At 40.4% G+C, this 23,168-nt stretch overlaps 1 protein-coding gene and 1 pseudogene across 1 annotated transcript; both read left to right on the top strand.

Moving 5' to 3' along the window:
• Positions 1-2,546: 2,546 nt before the first annotated feature.
• Positions 2,547-7,310, top strand: LOC132871264 (GTPase IMAP family member 7-like). The gene is made up of 2 exons (XM_060905385.1): positions 2,547-2,634; positions 4,862-7,310. Exon 2 carries the CDS (start codon positions 4,871-4,873, stop codon positions 6,128-6,130), a length of 1,260 nt encoding a protein of 419 aa, XP_060761368.1. The 5' UTR covers positions 2,547-2,634; positions 4,862-4,870; the 3' UTR covers positions 6,131-7,310.
• A 10,247-nt stretch (positions 7,311-17,557) lies between these two features.
• LOC132871315 (GTPase IMAP family member 8-like) overlaps positions 17,558-23,168 on the top strand; it is a 28,400-nt pseudogene continuing 22,789 nt past the window's right edge.

Here is a 23,168-nt window from a genome sequence, read left to right as displayed (position 1 = left end):
TTTCAAGAAGAACATCAGTGACCACATGATCATCATATTTACCCGTGTAGATGAGCTAGAAGAAGAGGAAGTTGAGTAATTTATATTGGAACAGGGTCAAAGAATCCAGGATGTTATTGCACGATTCGGTAGCCGTTTCTTGGCATTCAACAACAAGAACCCAGAGAACCGGAACCAGGTGGAACGGCTCCTGAAGAAGCTGGATGAGGTGTTGGAACAGAATGACTACAGTCACTTCACCAACCAGAAAATCAAGGTTGTAGAAAATTGCATATCCTCTTGTCAAATTCAATCTGCAAGCTAATTTAGTTAATTCACACCCAAAGAACTTCATATGAAAGTCTCAGTCTTTTCATTAAAGTGCCACTGGCTTTATGCAGTGTACTCGTTCTGATACGGTCCCACGCTGCTTAATTGTGATTGGTTAGTTTGCCGTTCAATCAGTCCAAATAAACACTACCTTGACAACTGCTATTCACCTGAGAATGTTGTCCTTTTCTCGGCAAGGGCTCAGCTTTCCAAGGCCATCAGGAAAGCAAAATGCCAGTACGCACAAAATATTAACATCTACTTCTGTGATACTAAGGACCCCAGATGCATGTGGCAGGGCATTCAGGCCCTAAAAGATTATAAAATCACACCGCATACCAACAACAATAACGCCCATCTCCTTGAAATGTTAAATGACTTCTACGTATGGTTGAAACAGACTGAACAACATGTGGCATGCAAGTCCATGCCCACCCCTGAGAAGCAGGCGCTCTGCCTGGCCCCAGCTGGCATGAGGAGGACACTCTCCAGAGTCAACCCACACAAAGCTGCAGGCCTGGACAACATACCAGGGAGAGCACTCAGGGACTGTGCTGACCAGCTGGCAGGTGTCCTCACAAACACGTTTAACATCTTCCTGAGCCAGGCTGTGGTCCCTGTGAGCTTCAGAAAGATCACCATCATCCTAGTGACGAGGAAGTCAACAGTTACATGTCTTAATGATTACTGTCCAGTAGCGCTGGCTGTCATCATGATGATGTGCTTCAAGCATCTGGTCAAGAGACACATTCACTCCATTCTGCCCACTTCACTGAACCCCTCTGCAACTTGCATACTACCCCGATTGCTCCACCAATGATGCAATCTCTGACACCATGCACTCTGTTTTATCACATCTGGACACAAAGGATACATAGGTTAGAATGCTGTTTATTGACTTCAGCTCAGCATTCAATACAATCAAGAGGAAACTCTCTCTGCTGGACCTTAACACTCCGCTCTGCAACTGGATTCTAGACTTTCTGACAAAGATTGTAGTCAGTGCGCATCGGCAGCAGAACATCAGGCACCATCATGCTTAGCACAGGTACCCCCCAAGGCTGTGTACTCAGCCCACTGCTGTTCACGCTACTCACCCACAACTGCATGGCCAAGTCGGAATCCAACCTCACTGTCAAGTTCGCTGATGACACAATAGTAGTGGGCCTCATCAGCAACAACAATGAAACACCACACAGAGAAGATGTGGGAACAACTGGTGAGCTGGTGTCATGACAACAATCTGTTTCTTCATGTAGACAAAACAAAAGAGGATTGTTGTTGATTTCCAGAGAGGGTCGACTAATCACCTTTCCCTGTTCATCAGTGGCTCTGTAGTAGAGAGATTCAGAAGCACCAAGTTTCTTGATGTGCACATTTCTCACCTGGTCCATCAACATCAACTCCGCTATGAAGAAGGCACAAGAAAGTCTTCACGTCTTGTGGAAGCTGAAGAGAGCCGGCCTTCCCCCACCCATCCTCACAACCTTATACAGAGGAACTGTGGAGCATGTCCTAGCCAGCTGCATCACTGTGTGATTCGGGAACTGCAAAATACTGGAACACAAGACCCTACAATGCACAGTAAGGACAGCTGAGAGGATTATAAGGGTCTCCCTCCCCTCCATCAAGGACAACTTCCAGGCACATGATGTATGCAGAGCCTCTGCCATTGTAAAGGATCCCTCTCATCCTTCCCACAGTCTGTTTGACCTTCTGCCATCAGGACTTGCACTGCAAGGTTCTGCAACAGCTTCTTCCCCCAAGCTATCAGCCCTCTGAACACCCTGGTGCCACCCAACAGCCCACTTCCATAACAACCTGCCTCCCTCATGCTACACTACACACAAAATAGACAATGGACATTCCAAGCATCTGTACTCCATCACTCAAAAAGGAACAATGGATATTTAGCACAAAACTGCACACAATCACTTTAAACTGCACACTAGCACGTTATTCTTACATCTCTACCTCTTCACACTCATCACACCTGCCTTAGCTCTTGTATTATTTAGTATTTAATGCTGACTGTTTTGTCATGATACTTAATGTTTGCACTATCTAAGCACCTTGGTCTATTGAGAATGACGTTCCCTTCTGCTGTATACTGTGTATGTGGAAGAATGACAATAAAGTTGGGTTGGGTTGGGTTGAGTTGAGCAGGTGTGCTGGACCAGCTCTCTCCTTTTGGCCACATTGGCTGTCCACACTTGTATCATTACTCTTTCAGGAGGGAGTTAAATTCAGAAGAAGGCTACACATGACAGAGGGAGAAGCAAAATTCTATTTTCTGAGGAAAGGTTTTTTCTGTGATTTTAAAAAGTGAGTAGTTATGCACTTTTCCTGTTGTTGTTTCTCTCATTGTTAGTTCTGTAGGAATGATGTTTGTTGCAAAAGTTAAAATGCATATGAAGCGATGTTTGTTTTTTACCTACTGGGCAATAAGCAAAGAAAACACTTGTATGTGGAAAATCTGTGAAAACAAAAGAAACCCCATTTAAATTTTAGTCAATAACCCCAGGTGTGTGTGTGTGTATATATATATATAACTGGTAGAACCAGTTCGTTCTCCTAATAATAAAATACTCCCGACTTTTGCAATATTTAATTTAATTTATCTAGAAGTTTTTTTCTCTATTTTCTATTCTCTATTATCCTGTAATGATGCTGCTGGAATCTTAATTTCCCTGAGGGAACCCTCCCAAAGGGATCAGTAAAGTCTAATCTAATTTATATTCGGACACAGTATAATAAATGTTTAGATTTCTATACATTTCTGCAAATTCTGGTTATATTTGAAAGTGATATTGCCATTTATACACACACTGTCTTTCCAGTAGCTAAGAAAATGGCGTACCAAGTTCTTGATCGTTACCAATACAGCGTCATAGCTGAAGAGATTATCCGAGAAATGGGATTTCCAACATGTTAGAGTACGTGTTCCTACTATATATCTACACAGGAACAAAAAATACCACCCAGATTTTTATACTGAATGTAGTTGATGTTTTATGATGATGATGATTTAGTTCAAATGAAGCAGAAGCAGACTACGACGTTTTTCACAGCCAGTATGCACCATATAAAGATGAACCACTCACAAAGAGCAAGACCAAGACAACAATATGGATGAACAAGCTGATATTGATGGTCTTAGTCAAACGGTATTAGAAGCATATTATGAAGGAACAGGAGCAGTTGAGGCTTGGTTAGTTTTAAACTACATTATTTGAATAAACAAATTATTTGAAGGAAAGGAAAAGCAAAACATAAACTGTATGTCGTGTGCAGCGGCATTTGTATGACAGACAGTCTGATCTCTAGTGTGGTGATATGACAGAGCGATACCTTTTCATTCAAATTATAGCCGGCTGTTTGCTGAAAATGTTATGAATATCATTTTTCACTATATATAGGTGCAGATGTGAACATTGTGATGCTTCCAATCTTGTGAGGACATTGAAATTTGGCTGCTGTCGAGAAGTGGTTGATGCTGTTGGAAATATGGCTTTTGACGGTTCTATCGAGCGAATAAAATGCATCACACAGCATGAAGACGACAATTCTCTTAGTAATTGGGCAGTTTTATGAAACTAACATGAAACCTAGGCTTTCGTTTCCATTTTACCTTTAGTAGTATTAATGAGGCTCTTTATGAAGCACCACCTAGTTTTGTTGCATAATGAATAATAAATAGGCTAGCCTGACTGTTTATTTATTATTCCATCTCTACAAGAATAGGTCTTAATATTCTTACTTGCTACAAATTTGGTCCACAGAAAGGACAATAAGAAAAATAAATCATGCGACACAGATTGTTCGATTGCTATTGACAGAAAATATAACATTTTAGGATATAAACTTGGTTTTTTTGGTGTTCACTGGTGATTTCTGATGGCTTTATCATGACAGAGTCTCTGGTTGGTATGGACTCTTTTCACAGGATGGCGTGTAGTTTATTTTCACCAACCATTAAGGCAGAATACCTTCTTTCATAACAGCTGTCTTCAAAATGTGCTGAACATAGCACAGTATATTTGCGCAGAAGTTCATGAAAGTCCAGTAGATGCCGCTGCACAAACATGACCCGGTTTTGTCTCAGAGCTGGATTGGATGGGAACTGATGCATCCATGTACCGGGGTAAAATTTATGTTCATATAACTCACATTATTTGGCGCTCTGATGACACAATATCGACCTCCTCTTTGTTTGGGTTTACTGTCTGCCATAGAGAAATGCGATATGTGATAGTAAGTTTGCAATCAGCGTGATGTCTTAGCAGTGCTGTATGATGCATTTTGGCTGCGACTTAAAAACAGACCATATTTTGGTAAACCCATGAAAATTCTTTGCCTCGTAAAAACATCAGTTTTTATGACTGTTGTCTTAAACTTTGCAGTTGTATGTTTGAAAAAAAAATCACTTCATATGCAGTTTAAATGGCTAACGGAGAGATACGGAGACTAATAGATTTATACGTACCTGTATATATCCTACACTATTCTGTTGGTGTTACTGACATATAAGGTCACCTTTCTGTCCAAACAGCTTCCAGAGATGAGGCGAAACTCCACCAGTCTCCATGGAGCCGTTCAGTCCCCAATAAATCAGCTACGGTTGGTGTTGGTGGGCAGAACAGGTTCAGGTAAAAGTGCCACTGGAAACACCATCTTGGGTAAAAAATGCTTCACATCTCAACTGAGCATGGACTCGGTGACAAACCAATGCCAGAAGGAATCTGGAGTGGTTCAGGGGCGGAGCCTGGTGCTGATTGACACTCCTGGCTGGTTTGACACCTCCCTCCAGCAAAGTGAGGTAACAGAAGAAGTGCCAAGATATCTGACCATGTGTTCACCTGGACCACATGCATTTCTGCTCATCATACCAATCGCTCGCTTCACAGAGGAGCAGCAGAAGACTTTAGATATGATTGAGGCAGTTTTCGAGAAGAACATCAGTGACCACACGATCATCATATTTACCCATGAAGATGAGCTGAAAGGAAAGTCAATTGAGCAGTTTATATCCGAACAAGGCCAAAGAATCCAGGATGTCATTAAACGATTTGGTAGCCGTTTCTTGGCTTTCAACAACAAGAACCCGGAGAACCGGGACCAGGTGGAATGGCTCCTGAAGAAGCTGGATGAGATGCTGGAACACAACAACTATGGTCACTTCACCAACCAGAAAACAAAGGTTATAGAGAAAGCACTGGCAATATTGGAACAGAAAATGCAAGAAAAACTAAATGCATCAATTCAGAAGGCCAAGCAGGAAGTAAAACAGATGGCTGAATGTCGCAAGGCTGAGATCATGAAAGCCTTGGAGATAGAGAAGCAGGAGATAGAAAGACGCAGGAGTCAAATCCAGGGTGAAATCGGCCATTTAACAGCAGAAATTGACAAAAAACATGAAAAACCTTCTGGAGAGCAGCAGTTGCTGCAGGAATCTCTAAAGATTGCAGAAAACAGGCTCAGAGAGCTGGAGAAAGAGATGGAATTAAAGATAAAAGAAAGTGAAAAAAAGAAAGGGGATGTAGAAAAATGGAGCAAGGAAGAAGAGCAGAGAAGAGAACAAGAAGAGAGAGAAAAAGCTTCAAATGAAGATGAAAGCAGATGGTATTACAATGAAAAATATTTCACTATTCTGAAGTACCTCGTAATTTTTTTGGGAGGCGCTGGAGTTGGATTAGCATTGGGACGTGCACTTTTTTCCACCACTGCAGCACCTGTGGGACTGGCAGCAGAGTTACCTGCACTGCTCGAACCAGAGCGTGCAGCTACCACGTTAGAAGCACCTACAAAAATAACTATTTGAATGCGTGCAACAGCAAAGGTAGCTCCACTGGTGAATGACCGTTGTTCCATTCAGTAACACAGAAGTCAAAGCAGGTATCTGTCTGATCATGTAAGTTTGGAAAATTCAGTAATGTTGCCGTCCTCCAGTCCAGGAGTGTAAAACAGGCACAGAAAATAAATCTAAAATATTCTCAGTAACTACTGCCTTGTGAAGCAAAACCAAATTGCAAGATATTAACAAAGCTTTATCTGTGTTTTGACTCGAGAGCAAAATAGACCAATAAATTGATCAGTAATTTTCCAATAACAAGCTACCAATTTTACATATCATCATATCAGAGTCCATTTCCTCATTAAATCCACATATTCGTCCAATATAACCCCAATTAAATCCATTCCAGTTTGTAACACTATAAAATGTGGAAAAGTTCAAGGGGGTGAATATTTATGCAAGACACTGCATGGTAAAACCGCAATTTGGATGTGAATATGGTAATAGTAATGAATTGTTCATTTGTATGTCAGTGAAATATATTCAATCTGGCTGATTTGACATTGGATTAAGTGTATTGTGGCCTGTTACCCCTGAGTTTCACACCGCTGCTCTAATCTGTGTGATGGAATCAGATCGTATCAGATGCTTGTTGTGTGCAGGAAAAATAAATGTTATTGATCTTATTGAATATATTGACTGATAGCAATAAAATTAAGAGAAATTTTAAAAACAACTTTTTTAAAGACGTTTCAGCATATTTCATACCGTCTTCAGTTTTATAAGGAACGACTAGTCTTGCATCACATGACAATATATACACCATGAACCAATCAACCAACTACAACACACATTAAAAAATTAAGATAACGCATAGGATTCCTCAGGAAACTGAAGATGGCATAGGATATGCCGAAACATGTCTTTAAAAAGCTGTTTTGTGTTTTTTAAATTTTATTACAATCATAATCTCTTTTATTATTCATTTTTGCATCTACTAATCATAGTCGGTGTAGGGTTTGCATTCTTTGCCATCTAATACAAAGCAATTCTGTCTTTGGGCTTTTCAATGATGCAATAATTTCAAAACATTTTACTGCAGACAGAAAAATCAATATAGTAAGTAGAACTGTAATTCTAAATATTTCTATGTTAATACACATTCCTAGTATGTACACATTCCATTAATCAGATTTATAAGTTTGCATGCAACAAAGTACGTATGGGGTTAGTAGACTATTGTAAGGAATGACAATACATCTTTCATAAATACAATAAATTTTGGATTTTTCCAAACAGTGTCTCATTTATTTTCATTCATACATCTTTGTTTATGAATGTATTTTATTTACATATCTTTGTTACCTCGCCCAGGACGGAGTCCACCAGATGGCGAGGTATTGTTTTCGGTAGGGTTTCTTTGTTTTTTTGTTGCTATTATGGGAAAATGGTTGGCTCAATCTTCTTGAAACTTTCAGGATAGATGGGCATTGGTCTCAAATAGAACCTCCAACATTTTGAGGGTCATCCGGTCAAGGTCACCAAAAAGGTCAAAATCGTTTTTGTTGTGGCTACCGCCTCATATAGAGGCGCTAGCCACTACGTCATCGTGCTGTAAGAATGTAAGAGTGTAACGATCGTGCACTGTGCATGCGCATACATGTGTTCCAATTAAAATGGCTGGTGAGTGTATACAATTCGGTTCACCATTCGAAATAAATGGACTAGACTAAAGAAATTGCTTTCAGACATGTTTATGCTTATTACAGAGGTAAAGTGCGTTCCACAGAGTTCTAGTGCCAGACCATTTCTGGGAAATAAGGGTTTGGGTCATGGCGACAGCGTTTGTATATCAGCCTCGGTTCAGAGGTTTCAGTTTCAAAAAACTGTAAGAGGTAAGAGTCGAATAATATAAAGTACAGACGCTTGGTATATTTTACTTCTGTGATTTTTAAATTATTCATTTTTGGATTACATTTCATTTTTGTGGCTACTGCCTCACAGAGTAAATACGAGGGCAAGTCAAAAAGTTCTAAGACAAATTGAAAAAAATCTTTATTTATGAAAATAATAAAAGCTATTTCTTTACATATCCTTCATTTAAGTTTAAACACTTCTGCAAGTGGTGTTTCCATCGGAGAATTCCTTCTTTGTAGAATTCTGGGGGATATCTTTCACACCTTTTGAAATTATAACATCTGTCTTAGAACTTTTTGACTTACCCTCGTATATATGCTACAGTATATGGACATGGTATCAGAAAACAATTTTATTTATAAGCAGTAGCTACATGTACCTATAGGGTACCTATTTTTTTTTTTTCGCGATATCTTCATTCATATTCATCATAAGTGCTACCGGGCGAGGTTTGTTTTGCCTGGCAACACTTGTTTGTTTGGTTTGATTTAATACATTTCTTTTCTTACCACCTAATAGAAAAAAAATAGATTCTGTTATTTTAGAGTTTGTCAGTGATGCTTCTCATTTCCTGCTTAAATACAGCTCATAGCACTGAAAGTACTTTATTTGGAGTTGTCTGCTAGCATTGCTGTTGCACAAGGCACAGGAACTTGTACAACAATGGCAATCGGCATATTGGCTCAAGATAAAGCAAACCTAAGCATAATGATCACTGGGATATTTAACTCAAACGCCAACTGGAAAAAAAAATCACAATTGTACCACCCTGCCCCAATTTAACCCTACTGGCCTTCCACAGTGCAGTAACCGTGATTCTTTCATGAACAAATGCAATTTTTACGTGTTTGGATAAAAGCTTTTTCGATGATTTAAAAAAAAGTTTTGCAAGCGGTGTTTCCATCGGAGAATTCCTTCTTTGTAGAATTCTGAAAAAAAGCACTTTTCCTGTTTTTAATTGTTAGCTAGCTCAGTAGGAATGATGTTTGTTGAATCAGTTAAAGGGATAATAACAGGGAGATGCAGCCAAAATGTTAGATTCCAAATTCATTCTGATTTGATTATTAAGCCAGTCTCTCACTGGGCTGCGACAGCCTGCGACTAGTTGGAGACACAACAATTGCGATAAAATATGCAAATTAGTGACAATTTTCACTTGAAATCACACTGAATTGATATTCGCATATTTTACCGCAACTGTTGTCTCCAACTAGTTGCAGGCCAGCTTTCCCTCGGCACGCAGGGAAGTAGAGGAAGCCTCACGGAAACTGACTTGAGAAGAGTTCGTGACGGCTTTGCGACACCAGCGACGCATTTGCGGCTATTTTGAGAGAAATTTTGTCGCACAAATTTTTTGTAACATGTTCAAAATTTCAGCAATGAAGGAGTGACACTTTGCGACTCATGCGGGGAAATTGAGAAGCCCCACGAATGTTTCAAGACACTTTTGAAACTCTCTCGCAAATGATGCTTGCAATTTGTCGCAGCCCAGTGAAATACTGGCTTTAGTTATGAGGTAAAATAAACCAAGACAGTTTTACCATAAAACAATATTTCAAATATATGTACATGTTCCTGTAGAAAGATTAGCCCTGTCTATACCAATCCACTCACTAATCTTACCAAACCTCACATATACAGTGCACAGCATAAATGAGTGCACCCCCTTTGAAAAGTAACATTTTAAACAATATCTCAATGAACACAAACAATTTCCAAAATGTTGACAAGACAAAGTTTAATATAACATCTGTTTAACTTATAACGTGAGAGTAAGGTTAATAATATAACTTAGATTACACATTTTTTTCAGTTTTACTCAAATTAGGGTGGTGCAAAAATGAGTACACCCCACAACAAAAACTACTACATCTCGTACTTTGTATGGCCTCCATGATTTCTAATGACAGCACCAAGTCTTCTAGGCATGGAATGAACAAGTTGGCGACATTTTGCAACATCAATCTTTTTTCATTCTTCAACAGTGACCTCTTTTAGTGACTGGATGCTGGATGGAGAGTGATGCTCAACTTGTCTCTTCAGAATTCCCCAAAGAAAATAATTTCTTTCCACCACAAAGGTGAAGGCTACAAGATGATCAGCAAAGCTTTACTTATCAGTCAGAATACTGTAGCAAAAGTGGTGCAAAAATTTAAGAAAAATGGAACTGCAACCATCTCACAGAGACGTCCAGGTCGTCCATGGAAGTTTACACCTCGACAGGAGCGTCTTCTGATGAGAAGGGTTGAAGAAAATCGGCATGCAAGTTCACTGTAGTTATCTAAAGAAGTAGAAAGCCAAGCTGGGGTGACTATTTCCTATGAGCCAATATGGTGTACACTGCAGAGGAATGGCATGCATGGATGCCGTCCACAAAAGAAGCCTCTCCTAAAGCCCAGGCACAAAAAAGCCTGCCTAGAGTTTGCCAGGGCCCATGCTGACAAAGATGAAGACTACTGGGACTCTATACTCTGGAGTGATGAGACCAAGATAAATGTTTTTGGAACTGTTGGCTTCAAAACTGTATGGCATCGCAAAGGTGAGGAATACAAAGAAAAATGCATGGTGCCTACAGTGAAACATGGTGTTGGCAGTGTCCTTATGTGGGGCTGCATGAGTGCTGCTGGTGTCGGGGAGCTGCATTTCATTGATGGCATCATGAATTCACAGATGTATTGCTCTATACTGAAAGAGAAGATGCTACCATCACTCTGTGCCCTTGGTCATTGTGCACTTTTCCAACATGACGAAACACACATCTAAGGCCACTTGGATTTCTGAAGAAGAACAGGGTGAAAGTGATTCAGTGGCCAAGTATGTCTCCCGATCTGAACCCAATCGAACACCTATGGGGAATTCTGAAGAGACAAGTTGAGCATCACTCTCCATCCAGCATCCAGTCACTAAAAGAGGTCAATGCTGAAGAATGGAAAAAGATTGATGTTGCAAAATGTCACCAACTTGTTCATTCCATGCCGAGAAGACTTGATGCTGTCATTGAAAATCATGGAGGCCATACAAAGTACTAGATGTAGTAGTTTTTGTTGTGGGGTGTCCTCATTTTTGCACCACCCTAGTTTGAGTAAAACTGAAAAATGTGTAATCCAAGTTATATTATTAACCTTACTTTCACATTATAAGTTAAACAGATGTTATATTAAAATTTGTCTTGTCAACATTTTGGAAATTGTTTGTGTTCATTTGGGAGATTGTTTAAAATGTTACTTTTTAAAGGCGGTGTACTCATTTACGCTCAGCACTGTACCTCCAAATATTAACCACATGAACTAAGAACCTTGAAGCTCAACATGGAAAGTTGCCCTCTCTAAAATGGTGGCGTCCTTGGCGTGCTGGTTTACTAATGAGACGCCATTTTTCCCATGTTGAAGTGTCTGTCGCCCTCTAGTGGCTGACTCCAGTTCTATTCTTTTTCAAACCCAATCTCAGAAACGGTTCATTAGATTACGTGTGATGTAGTTGAACCGACTTCATAAGAACTTTGTATCATTTCCTTTGAGCTATGTAAAGAGTCTTATTATCTGGCTATGATGCTAACAGAGTAAATTACATGCAAATTTATTTCTACACAGTAACTACATAAAAATATTGAAAACTAAATTAGAGGTCAACCTTAAAATGCTTTTGGAATAAAATGTTTGTTTAAAATATTTGTGATGTGTTTAGTGATCCTGCTGCTGTATTTTGAGGAGTTAGTGGTTGTCTGCTGCACTCAGGTCACAGGGGGACATTACTAGTTCAGATACAAACAGGATATTACATGGTGGCAAAAAGATCTCATCTCATCTCATTATCTCTAACTGCTTTATCCTGTTCTACAGGGTTGCAGGCAAGCTGGAGCCTATCCCAGCTGACTACGGGCGAAAGGCGGGGTACACCCTGGACAAGTCAGGTCATCACAGGGCTGTGGCAAAAAGATATGAAGTTTTTCTTGTGTTGAAAAATACTTCACTCGTTCACTTAGCTCACTCATGAAATATATTCACCACTCGAAGATAAACTTCATATCTTCATGGCACCATGTAATATATTCTCTCTCTCTCTCTCTCTCTCTCTCTCTCTCTCTCTGTCATATATATATACAATTAAAAATGCCACTGGAAACACCAACTTTCATAAGAAAAAAATGCTTCTCATCTAAAGTGTGCATGAACTCAGTGACAAACCGATGCTAGAATGAATGTGAAGTGGTTCAGAGGCAGAGCCTGGCGCTGTTTGACACTCCTAGCTGGTTCGACTCCTCCGTCCAGCCAAGTGAGATAACACAGGAAGTGTTCAGATATCTGACCATGTGTTCACCTGGACCACATGCATTTCTGCTCATCATACCAATCGCTCGCTTCACAGAGGAGCAGCAGCAGACTACAGATATGATTGAGGCAGCTTTCGAGGAGAACATCAGTGACTACATGATCATCATATTTACCCGTGTAGACAAGCTAGAAGAAGAGAAAGTTGAGTAATTTATATTGGAACAGGGTCAAAGAATCCAGGATGTTATTGCACGATTCGGTAGCCGTTTCTTGGCATTCAACAACAAGAACCCAGAGAACCGGGACCAGGTGGAACGGCTCCTGAAGAAGCTGGATGAGGTGCTGGAACAGAATGACTACAGTCACTTCAACCAGAAAATCAAGGTTGTAGAAAATTGCATATCCTCTTGTCAAATTCAATCTGCAAGCTAATTTAGTTAATTCACACCCAAAGAACTTCATATGAAAGTCCCAGTCTTTTCATTAAAGTGCCACTGGCTTTATGCAGTGTACTCGTTCTGATACGGTCCCACACTGCATAATTGTGATTGGTTAGTTTGCCATTCACTCAGTCCAAATAAACACTACCTTGACAACTGCTATTCACCTGAGAATGTTGTCCTTTTCTCAGCAAGGTCGGCAAGGGCTCAGCTTTCCAAGGCCATCAGGAAAGCAAAATGCCAGTACGCACAAAATATTAACAACTACTTCTGTGATACTAAGGACCCCAGATGCATGTGGCAGGGCATTCAGGGCCTAAAAGATTATAAAATCACTCCGCATACCAACAACAATGACGCCCATCTCCTTGAAATGTTAAATGACTTCTATGCATGGTTGAAACAGACTGAACAACATGTGGCATGCAAGTCCATGCCCACCCCTGAGGAGCAGGCGCTCTGCCTGGCCCCAGCTGGCATGAGGAGGACACTCTCCAGAGTCAACCCACACAAAGCTGCAGGCCTGGACAACATACCAGGGAGAGCACTCAGGGACTGTGCTGACCAGCTGGCAGGTGTCCTCACAAACATGTTTAACATCTTCCTGAGCCAGGCTGTGGTCCCTGTGAGCTTCAGAAAGATCACCATCATACCAGTGACGAGGAAGTCAACAGTTACATGTCTTAATGATTACTGTCCAGTAGCGCTGGCTCTCATCATGATGATGTGCTTCAAGCGTCTGGTCAAGAGACACATTCACTCCATTCTGCCCACTTCACTGAACCCCTCTGCAACTTGCATACTACCCCGATTGCTCCACCAATGATGCAGTCTCCGAAACCATGCACTCTGTTTTATCACATCTGGACACAAAGGATACATAGGTTAGAATGCTGTTCATTGACTTCAGCTCAGCATTCAATGCAATCAAGAGGAAACTCTCTCTGCTGGACCTTGACACTCCGCTCTGCAACTGGATTCTAGACATTCTGACAAAGATTGTAGTCAGTGTGCATCGGCAGCAGAACATCAGGCACCATCATGCTTTGCACAGGTACCCCCCAAGGCTGTGTACTCAGCCCACTGCTGTTCATGCTACTCACCCACAACTGCATGGCCAAGTCAGAATCCAACTTCACTGTCAAGTTCGCTGATGACACAATAGTAGTGGGCCTCATCAGCAACAACAATGAAACGCCACACAGAGAAGATGTGGGAACAACTGGTGAGCTGGTGTCATGACAACAATCTGTTTCTTCATGTAGACAAAACAAAAGAGATTGTTGTTGATTTCCAGTAAGGGTCGACTGATCACCTTTCCCTGTTCATCAGTGGCTCTGTAGTAGAGAGATTCAGAAGCACCAAGTTTCTTGATGTGCACATTTCTCACCTGGTCCATCAACATCAACTCTGCTATGAAGAAGGCATAAGAACGTCTTCACGTTTTGTGGAAGCTGAAGAGAGCCGGCCTTCCCCCAGCCATCCTCACAACCTTATACAGAGGAACTGTGGAGCGTGTCCTAGCCAGCTGCATCACTGTGTGGTTCGGGAACTGCAAAATACTGGAACACAAGACCCTGCAATGCATAGTGAGGACAGCTGAGAGGATTATAGGGGTCTCCCTCCCCTCCATCAAGGACAACTTCCAGGCACACGATGTATGCAGAGCCTCTGCCATTGTAAAGGATTCCTCTCATCCTTCCCACAGTCTGTTTGACCTTCTGCCTTTAGGAATTGCACTGCAAGGTTCTGCAACAGCTTCTTCCCCCAAGCTATCAGCCCTCTGAACACCCTGGTGCCACCCAACACCTCACTCCCATAACAACCTGCCTCCCTCATGCTACACTACACACAAAATAGACAATGGACATTCCAAGCATCTGTACTCCATCACTCAAAAAGGAACAATGGATATTTAGCACAAAACTGCACACAATCACTTTAAACTGCACACTAGCATGTTATTCTTACATCTCTACCTCTTCACACTCATCACACCTGCCTTAGCTCTTGTATTATTTAGTATTTAATGCTGACTGTTTTGTCATGATACTTAATGTTTGCACCCAGTGGTTTCCAAACTGGGGGGCGCGACCCCTGGGGGGGCGCGGTGGAACTGCAGGGGGGCGTCAAAGGATCTCCTGCTATACACTCCAGTCCAGCTAATCGCGGTAATGCACTTACCTTCACTGGGTTTGCAAACCGCAATAAAATAAACAAGAAGAACGAGTGACGTTTGTTCTGCAGAAATCGTAGAAGAAGAAGACGTGAAAAGTAGAGTGAGAAGTAGCCTAAGAGTGAAAAGTAAAGATGGACAGGTTTGTGACAGGCACAAAGCGAAAATCAGATGGCAAGTCAAATGTAACAAGCGATGCGACCCCCACAACAACGGAAAAGAAAAAGGTAAAACAAGAAAATATGACGAGGCATATCTGTCCCTGGGCTTTACAAGCACTGTGGTCAGCCAAGAAGAGACACCGCAGTGCGTTGTGTGTCTAAAAATACTAGCGGCCGACAGTCTAAAGCCCAATAAAATGAAAAGACACTTGGAAACCCACCACCCCGAACATGTGAACAAGCACCTTGATTTTTTTAAAAAGAAACTGGAAAACTGTCGTGCCCAGCAGAGTCACTTTGTCCAAAGTGCATCTGTCCCTGCGAAAGCACAACTCGCTTCTTACAAGGTAGCCTTCAGAGTCGCCCAGTGCAAAAAAGCGCACACCATAGTGGAGGAGTTAATACTACCCGCAGCTTTTGACATGGTTTCAACTCTGATGAATCAACTGCCAGTAAACTGAAAACTATCCCGTTGTCAAACAACACTATTTCAAGACGTATAAGTGACCTCTCTGCAGATATGGAAGAGCAGCTTATTGAAAAGATAAAAGATGGTCGTTTTGCGTTGCAAATGGATGAGGCAACAAACAGTAATAAAGACAATCTGTTAATAGCATACGTCAGGTACCGTATATTGACGAGGAAGATATAAAAGAGGATTTGCTTTTCTGCAAATATATCCCTAACAGAGCCACTGCAGAGGAACTTTTCCGAATTATTGACATATATTTGAAAGAGGCAGACCTGAAGTGGGAGGACTGTGTGGGAGTTTGTACAGACGGGGCTCAGGCGATGGCTGGTAAACACAGCGGACTGCAAGCTCTCATCAGACGCGTCTCCCCCAAAGCACAGTGGACACACTGCCTGCTTCACAGAGAGGCACTTGCCTCCAAAGAGCTAAGTCCTGAGCTAAACTCAGTATTGACAGATGTCATCACAACAGTCAAGTACATAAAAACCAGACCCCTGAAATCCAGAATCTTATCTTCAATATGTGAAGAAATGGGATCTCAGCACACAGCTCTGTTGTGGCACAGTGAGTATAGATGGCTTTCACGAGGGAAGGTTCTGTCCAGGGTTTTTGAACTGAAGGATGAGATTGGAGTTTTCCTGACTGAAGAAGGGCATGACCTTGCCCGCAAGTTTCATGATGAAAAGTTCTTACAAAAGCTTGCCTCTCTCAGTGACATATTTCAGAAGCTAAATGAACTGAATTTACAGTTGCAAGGCACCAACACTCATCTTCCACAAATCACAAACAAAATAACTTCTTTCACAAAAAAAATGAAGATGTGGGAGAGAAGGCTTGCAGAGGGAAACGTGGACTCATTTGAAAACCTGAAAGCATACCTTGACAAAAATGAGCTGGAAAATACAATTCTTCCATGTATGAAGGCTCATATCTCGGCCCTGCAGAAGCACTTTCAGAGGTACTTCCCTGAGGATTCTGCAAAATATGACTGGATACGAGACCCCTTTCAAGCAACTGTACCTGCAGACCTCAGTGCCACAGAGGAAGAACAGTACATTGACATGAAATCTGACTCAAGAAAGAGATTACAGTTCACATCCACTTCACTGGCTGTGTTTTGGATTGGAGTGGAGAAAGACTACCCACTACTTGGCCAAAGAGCTATGGACATACTGTTGCCTTTTGCCACATCCTATTTATGTGAAACAGGCTTTTCTGCAGTTGCTGCAATCAAGACCAAATACAGATCCAAGTTGAACATTGAACATGAATTGAGAGTGGCTATTTCCAAACAGCAACCCTGCTTTGAAAAAATTTGCAAAACAAAGCAAGCCCACATTAGTCACTAATTGATATGCAGCACTTTGAATGATGTTGATGCAGGTCACTGCAGAAATAGCGTGCACATAAGGTTTTCATTTCAGTTTGGAATTTGTTGGTGTTGCACTGTTCCTCAATTAAATGTTAAAACATGAAGTTAAATTTACCTGAATACATATTCAAGAATGTAATACTGTCTGAATGCTGAATGAATACTAGAGTTCAATTTAAAGTTTGTTAGTATTGCTAGTTTTCAGCATAACAAACAATAAAAACTGTGAAATTGAAATGTGAAGTGATATGTACATATTTTAGAAAGATCTTTATATAGTGTTTTATATATTATTCAATTTATTCAAAACAAAGAAGGTGCGATAGATTTGGGGTGGGTGGGATCAGGTGCGGTGAGGGGTGAGGGGTGGGGGGCTTACAATGTTCTTATATCATCAAAGGGGGGCTTGAGAAAAAAAAGTTTGGGAACCACTGATCTAAGCACCTTGGTCTATTGAGAACGACATTCCCTTCTGCTGTATACTGTGTATGTGGAAGAATGACAATAAAGTTGGGTTGGGTTGAGTTGATCAGGTGTGCTGGACCAGCTCTCTCCTTTTAGCCGCATTGGCTGTACACACTGTTGTCTCATTACTCTTTCAGGAGGAAGTTAAATTCAGAAGAAGGCTACACAAGACAGAGAGACAGAGAGAGAGAGAAGCAAAATTCTGTTTTCTGAGGGAAGGTTTTTTTGTGATTTTAAAAAGTGAGTAGTTATGCACTTTTCCTGTTGTTGTTGTTTCTCTCTTTGTTAGTTCTGTAGGAATGATGTTTGTTGCAAAAGTTAAAATGCATATGAAGCGATGTTTGTTTTTTTAGTTTGTTTTTTACCTATTGGGCAATAAGCAAAGAAACCCCAATTAAATTTTAGTCAATAACCCCAGCTGTGTGTGTGTGTGTGTGTGTGTGTGTGTGTATATATATATATATATATATATATATATATATATATATATATATATATATATACACACACACACACACACTGGCAGAACCAGTTCTCCTAATAATAAAATACTCCCGACTTTTGCAATATTTAATTTATCTAGAAGTTTTTTTCTCCATTTTCTATTCTCTATTATCCTGTAATGATGCTGCTGGAATCTTAATTTCCCTGAGGGAACCCTCACAAAGGGATCAATAAACTCCAATCTAATTTATATTCGGACACAGTATAATAAATGTTTAGATTTCTATACATTTCTGCAAATTCTGGTTATATTTGAAAGTGATATTGCCATTTATACACACGCTGTCTTTCCAGTAGCTAAGAAAATGGCATACTAAGTTCTTGATCATTACCAATACAGCGTCATAGCTGAAGAGATTTTCTGAGAAATGGGATTTCCAACATGTTAGAGTACGTGTTCCTACTATATATCTACACAGGAACAAAAAATACAACCCAGATTTTTATACTGAATGTAGTTGATGTTTTATGATGATGATTTAGTTCAATTGAAGCAGAAGCAGACTACGACGTTTTTCACAGCCAGTATGCACCATATAAAGATGAACCACTCACAAAGAGCAAGACCAAGACAACAATATGGATGAACAAGCTGATATTGATGGTCTTAGTCAAACAGTATTAGAAGCATATTATGAAGGAACAGGAGCAGTTGAGGCTTGGTTCGTTTTAAATTACATTATTTGAAAAAACAAATTATTTGAAGGAAAGGAAAAGCAAAACATGAATTGTATGTCGTGTGCAGCGACATTTGCATGACTGACAGTCTGATCTCTATTGTGGTGAGTCATTCAACTTATAGCCGGCTGTTTGCTTAAAATGTTATGAATATAATTATTATATATAGGTGCAAGTGTGAACATTGTGATGCTTCCAATCTTGTGAGGACATTGGAATTTGGCTGCTGTCGAGAAGTGGTTGATGCTGTTGGAAATATGGCTTTTGACGGTTCTATCGAGCGAATAAAATGCATCACACAGCATGAAGACGACAATTCTCTTAGTAATTAGGCAGTTTTATGAAACTAACATGAAACCTAGGCTTTTGTTTCCATTTTACCTTTAGTAGTATTAATGAGGCTCTTTATGAAGCACCACCTAGTTTTGTTGCATAATGAATAATAAATAGGCTAGCCTGACTGTTTATTTATTATTCCATCTCTACAAGAATAGGTCTTAATATTCTTACTTGCTACAAATTTGATCCACAGAAAGGACAATAAGAACAATAAATCATGTGACACAGATTGTTTGATTGCTACTGACAGAAAATATAACATTTTAGGATATAAACTTGTTTTTTTTGGAGTTCACTGGTGATTTCTGATGGCTTTATCATGACAGAGTCTCTGGTTGGTATGGACTCTTTTCACAGGATGGCATGTAGTTTATTGTCACCAACCATGAAGGCAGAATACCTTCCTTCATAACAGCCGTCTTCAAAATGTGCTGAACATAGCACAGTATATTTGCTCAGAAGTTCATGAAAGTCCGGTAGATGCCGCTGCACAAACATGACCCGGTTTTGTCTCAGAGGTGGATTGGATGGGAACTGATGCATTCATGTACCGGGGTAAAATTTATGTTCATATAACTCACATTATTTGGTGCTCTGATGACACAATATCGACCTCCTCTTTGTTTGGGTTTACTGTCTGCTGTAGTGAAATGTGATAGTAAGTTTGCAATCAGCGTGACATCTTAGCAGTGCTGTATGATGCATTTTGGCTGCGACTTAAAAACAGACAATATTTTAGTAAACCCATGAAAATTCTTTGCCTCGTAAAAACATCAGTTTTTATGACTGTTGTCTTAAACTTTGCAGTTGTACGTTTGAAAAAAAATCACTTCATATGCAGTTTAAATGGCTAATGGAGAGATACGGAGACTAATAGATGAGTGTGTGTGTGTATATATATCTCATCTCATTATCTCTAGCCGCTTTATCCTTCTACAGGGTCGCAGGCAAGCTGGAGCCTATCCCAGCTGACTATGGGCGAAAGGCGGGGTACACCCTGGACAAGTCGCCAGGTCATCACAGGGCTGACACATAGACACAGACAACCATTCACACTCACATTCACACCTATGGTCAATTTTAGTCACCAGTTAACCTAACCTGCATGTCTTTGGACTGTGGGGGAAACCGGAGCACCCGGAGGAAACCCACGCGGACACGGGGAGAACATGCAAACTCCACACAGAAAGGCCCTCGCCGGCCCCGGGGCTCGAACCCAGGACCTTCTTGCTGTGAGGCGACAGCGCTAACCACTACACCACCGTGCCGCCGTGTGTATGTATATATATATATATATAAATTATATGTGTGTATGTGTGTGTATATATATATATATATATATATATATATATATATAAATTATATGTGTGTGTGTGCTATTCTGGTGGTGTTGCTGAAATATAAGGTCGCCTTTCTGTCCAAACAGCATCCAGAGATGAGTCAAGACTCCACCAATCTCCATGGAGCCGTTCAGTCCCCAGGAACTCGGCTACGGTTGGTGCTGGTGGGCAGAACAGGTTCAGGTAAAAGTGCCACTGGAAACACCATCTTGGGTAAAGAATGCTTCCCGTCTGAAGTGAGCATGGACTCGGTGACAAACAAATGCCAGAAGGAATGTGGAGAAGTTCAGGGGCGGAGCCTGGCGCTGATTGACACTCCTGGCTGGTTTGACACCACGCTCCAGCAAAGTGAGGTAACAGACGAAGTGCTAAGATGTCTGACCATGTGTTCACCTGGACCACATGCATTTCTGCTCATCATACCAATCGCTCGCTTCACAGAGGAGCAGCAGAAGACTTTAGATATAATTGAGGCAGCTTTCAAGGAGAACATGAGTGACCACACAATCATTATATTCACCCATGAAGACGAGCTGAAAGGAAAGCCAATTGAGCAGTTTATATCGAGACAGAGTCAAAGAATCCAGGATGTCATTAAACGATTCGGTGGCCGTTTCTTGGCTTTCAACAACAAGAACCCAGAGAACCGGGACCAGGTGGAACAGCTCCTGAAGAAGCTGGATGAGATGCTGGAACAGAACAACTATGGTCACTTCACCAACCAGGAAACAGAGGTTGTAGAGAAAGCACTGGCAATATTGGAAGAGAAAAAGCAAGAACAACTAAATGCATTAATTCAGACAGCCAAGCAGGAAGTTAAACAGATGGCTGGACTTCGCAAGGCTGATAGCATGAATGCCTTGGAGAAAGACAAGCAGGAGATAAAAAGACGCATGTGTCACAGCCAGGGTGAAATCGGCCATTTAACAGCAGAAATTCTCAAAAAACATGAAAAACCTTATGGAGAGCTGCAGCTGGTGCAGGAATCTCTAAAGAATGTAAAAAACAGGCTCAGAGAGCTGGAGAAAAAGATGGAATTAATGATAAAAGAAATTGAAAAAATGAAAAGGGACATGGAAAAATGGAGCAGGGAAGAAGAGCAGAGAAGAGAACAAGAAGAGAGAGAAAAAGCTTCAAATGAAGATGAAAGCAGATGGTATTACGATGAAAAATATTTCACTATTCTGAAGTACCTCATCATTCTTTTGGGAGGCGCTGGATTATCATTGAGATATCCACGTTTATTCACCGCTGCAGCACCTGTGGGACTGGCGGCACAGTTAACTGCACTGCTCGGACCAGAGCTTGCAGCTGCCGTGTTAGCAGCACGTAAAAAAGCAGCTCCTTTAATGGGTGCAACAGCAAAGGGAGCTCCATTGGCGACTGACCTTTGTTCCATTCAGTAACAGAAAAGTCAAAGCATATATCTGTCTGATTACGTAAGTTTGGAAAATTCAGTAATGTTGCTGTCCTCCAGTCCAGGAGTGTAAAACAGGCACAGAAACTAAATCTAAAATATTCTCAGTAACTACTGCCTTGTGAAGCAAAACCGAATTGCAAAATATTTTTAAAAATGTTTGTACCTGTTTTTCTACTCAAGAGCAAAATAGACCAATAAATTGATCAGTAATTCTCCAATAACAAGCTACCAGTTTTACATATCATCACATCGGAGTCCATTTCCTCATTAAGTCCACATATTAGTCCAATATAATCCCAATTAAATCCATTCCAGTTCCAGTTTGTAACACTACAAAATGTGGAAAAGTTCAAGGGGGTGAATATTTATGCAAGACACTGCATGGTAAAACCGCAATTTGGATGTGAATATGGTAATAGTAATGAATTGTTCATTTGTTTTGTAAGTGAAATATATTCAATCTGGCTGATTTGACATGGGACTAAGTGTATTGTGGCCTGTTACCCCTGAGTTTCACACCGCTGCTCTAATCTGTGTGATGGAATCAGGTCGTATCAGATGCTTGTAGTGTGCAGGAAAATAAGAAATATGTTATTGATCTTATTGAATATATTGACTGCGATAGCAATAAAATTAAGAGAAATTTAAAAAACACAAAACAACTTTTTTAAAGACATGTTTCGCCATATCTCATACCGTCTTCAGTTTAATAAGGAATGACTCGTCTTACATTGCATGGCAATATATACACCATGAACCAATCAACCAACTACAACACACATTAAAAAATTAAGATAACGCATAGGATTCCTCAGGAAACTGAAGATGGCATAGGATATGCCGAAACATGTCTTTAAAAAGCTGTTTTGTGTTTTTTAAATTTTATTACAATCATAATCTCTTTTATTATTCATTTTTGCATCTACTAATCATAGTCGGTGTAGGGCTTGCATTCTTTGCCATCTAGTACAAAGCAATTCTGTCTTTGGGCTTTTCAATGATGCAATAATTTCAAAACATTTTACTGCAGACAGAAAAATCAATATAGTAAGCAGAACTGTAATTCTAAATATTTCTATGTTAATACACATTCCTTGTATGTACACATTCCATTAATCAGATTTATAAGTTTGCATGCAACAAAGTACGTATGGGGTTAATAGACTATTGTAAGGAATGACAATGCATCTTTCATAAATACAATAAATTTTGGATTTTTCCAAATAGTGTCTCATTTATTTTCATTCATACATCTTTGTTTATGAATGTCTTTTATTTACATATTTTTGTTACCTCGCCCGGGACGGAGTCCACCAGGGGGCGAGGTATTGTTTTCGGTGGGGTTTTTTGTTAACGATATTCTGGGAAAATGGTTGGATCAATCTTCTTGAAACTTTCAGGATAGATGGGCATTGGTCTCAAATAGAACCTCCAACATTTTGAGGGTCATCCGGTCAAGGTCACCAAAAAGGTCAAAATCGTTTTTGTTGTGGCTACTGCCTCATATAGA

The sequence above is a fragment of the Neoarius graeffei genome, chromosome 23, assembly GCF_027579695.1.
Source record: "Neoarius graeffei isolate fNeoGra1 chromosome 23, fNeoGra1.pri, whole genome shotgun sequence".
Classification (NCBI taxonomy): Eukaryota; Metazoa; Chordata; class Actinopteri; order Siluriformes; family Ariidae; genus Neoarius; species Neoarius graeffei.
The sequence above is the reverse complement of the archived record's forward strand: the minus strand, read 5'-3'. Positions and strand labels throughout refer to the sequence as shown.

Bases quoted from the DNA above. Each gene is read 5' to 3' on its own strand.
- LOC132871264 (XM_060905385.1), top strand. From the start codon at position 4,871: ATGAGGCGAAACTCCACCAGTCTCCATGGAGCCGTTCAGTCCCCAATA.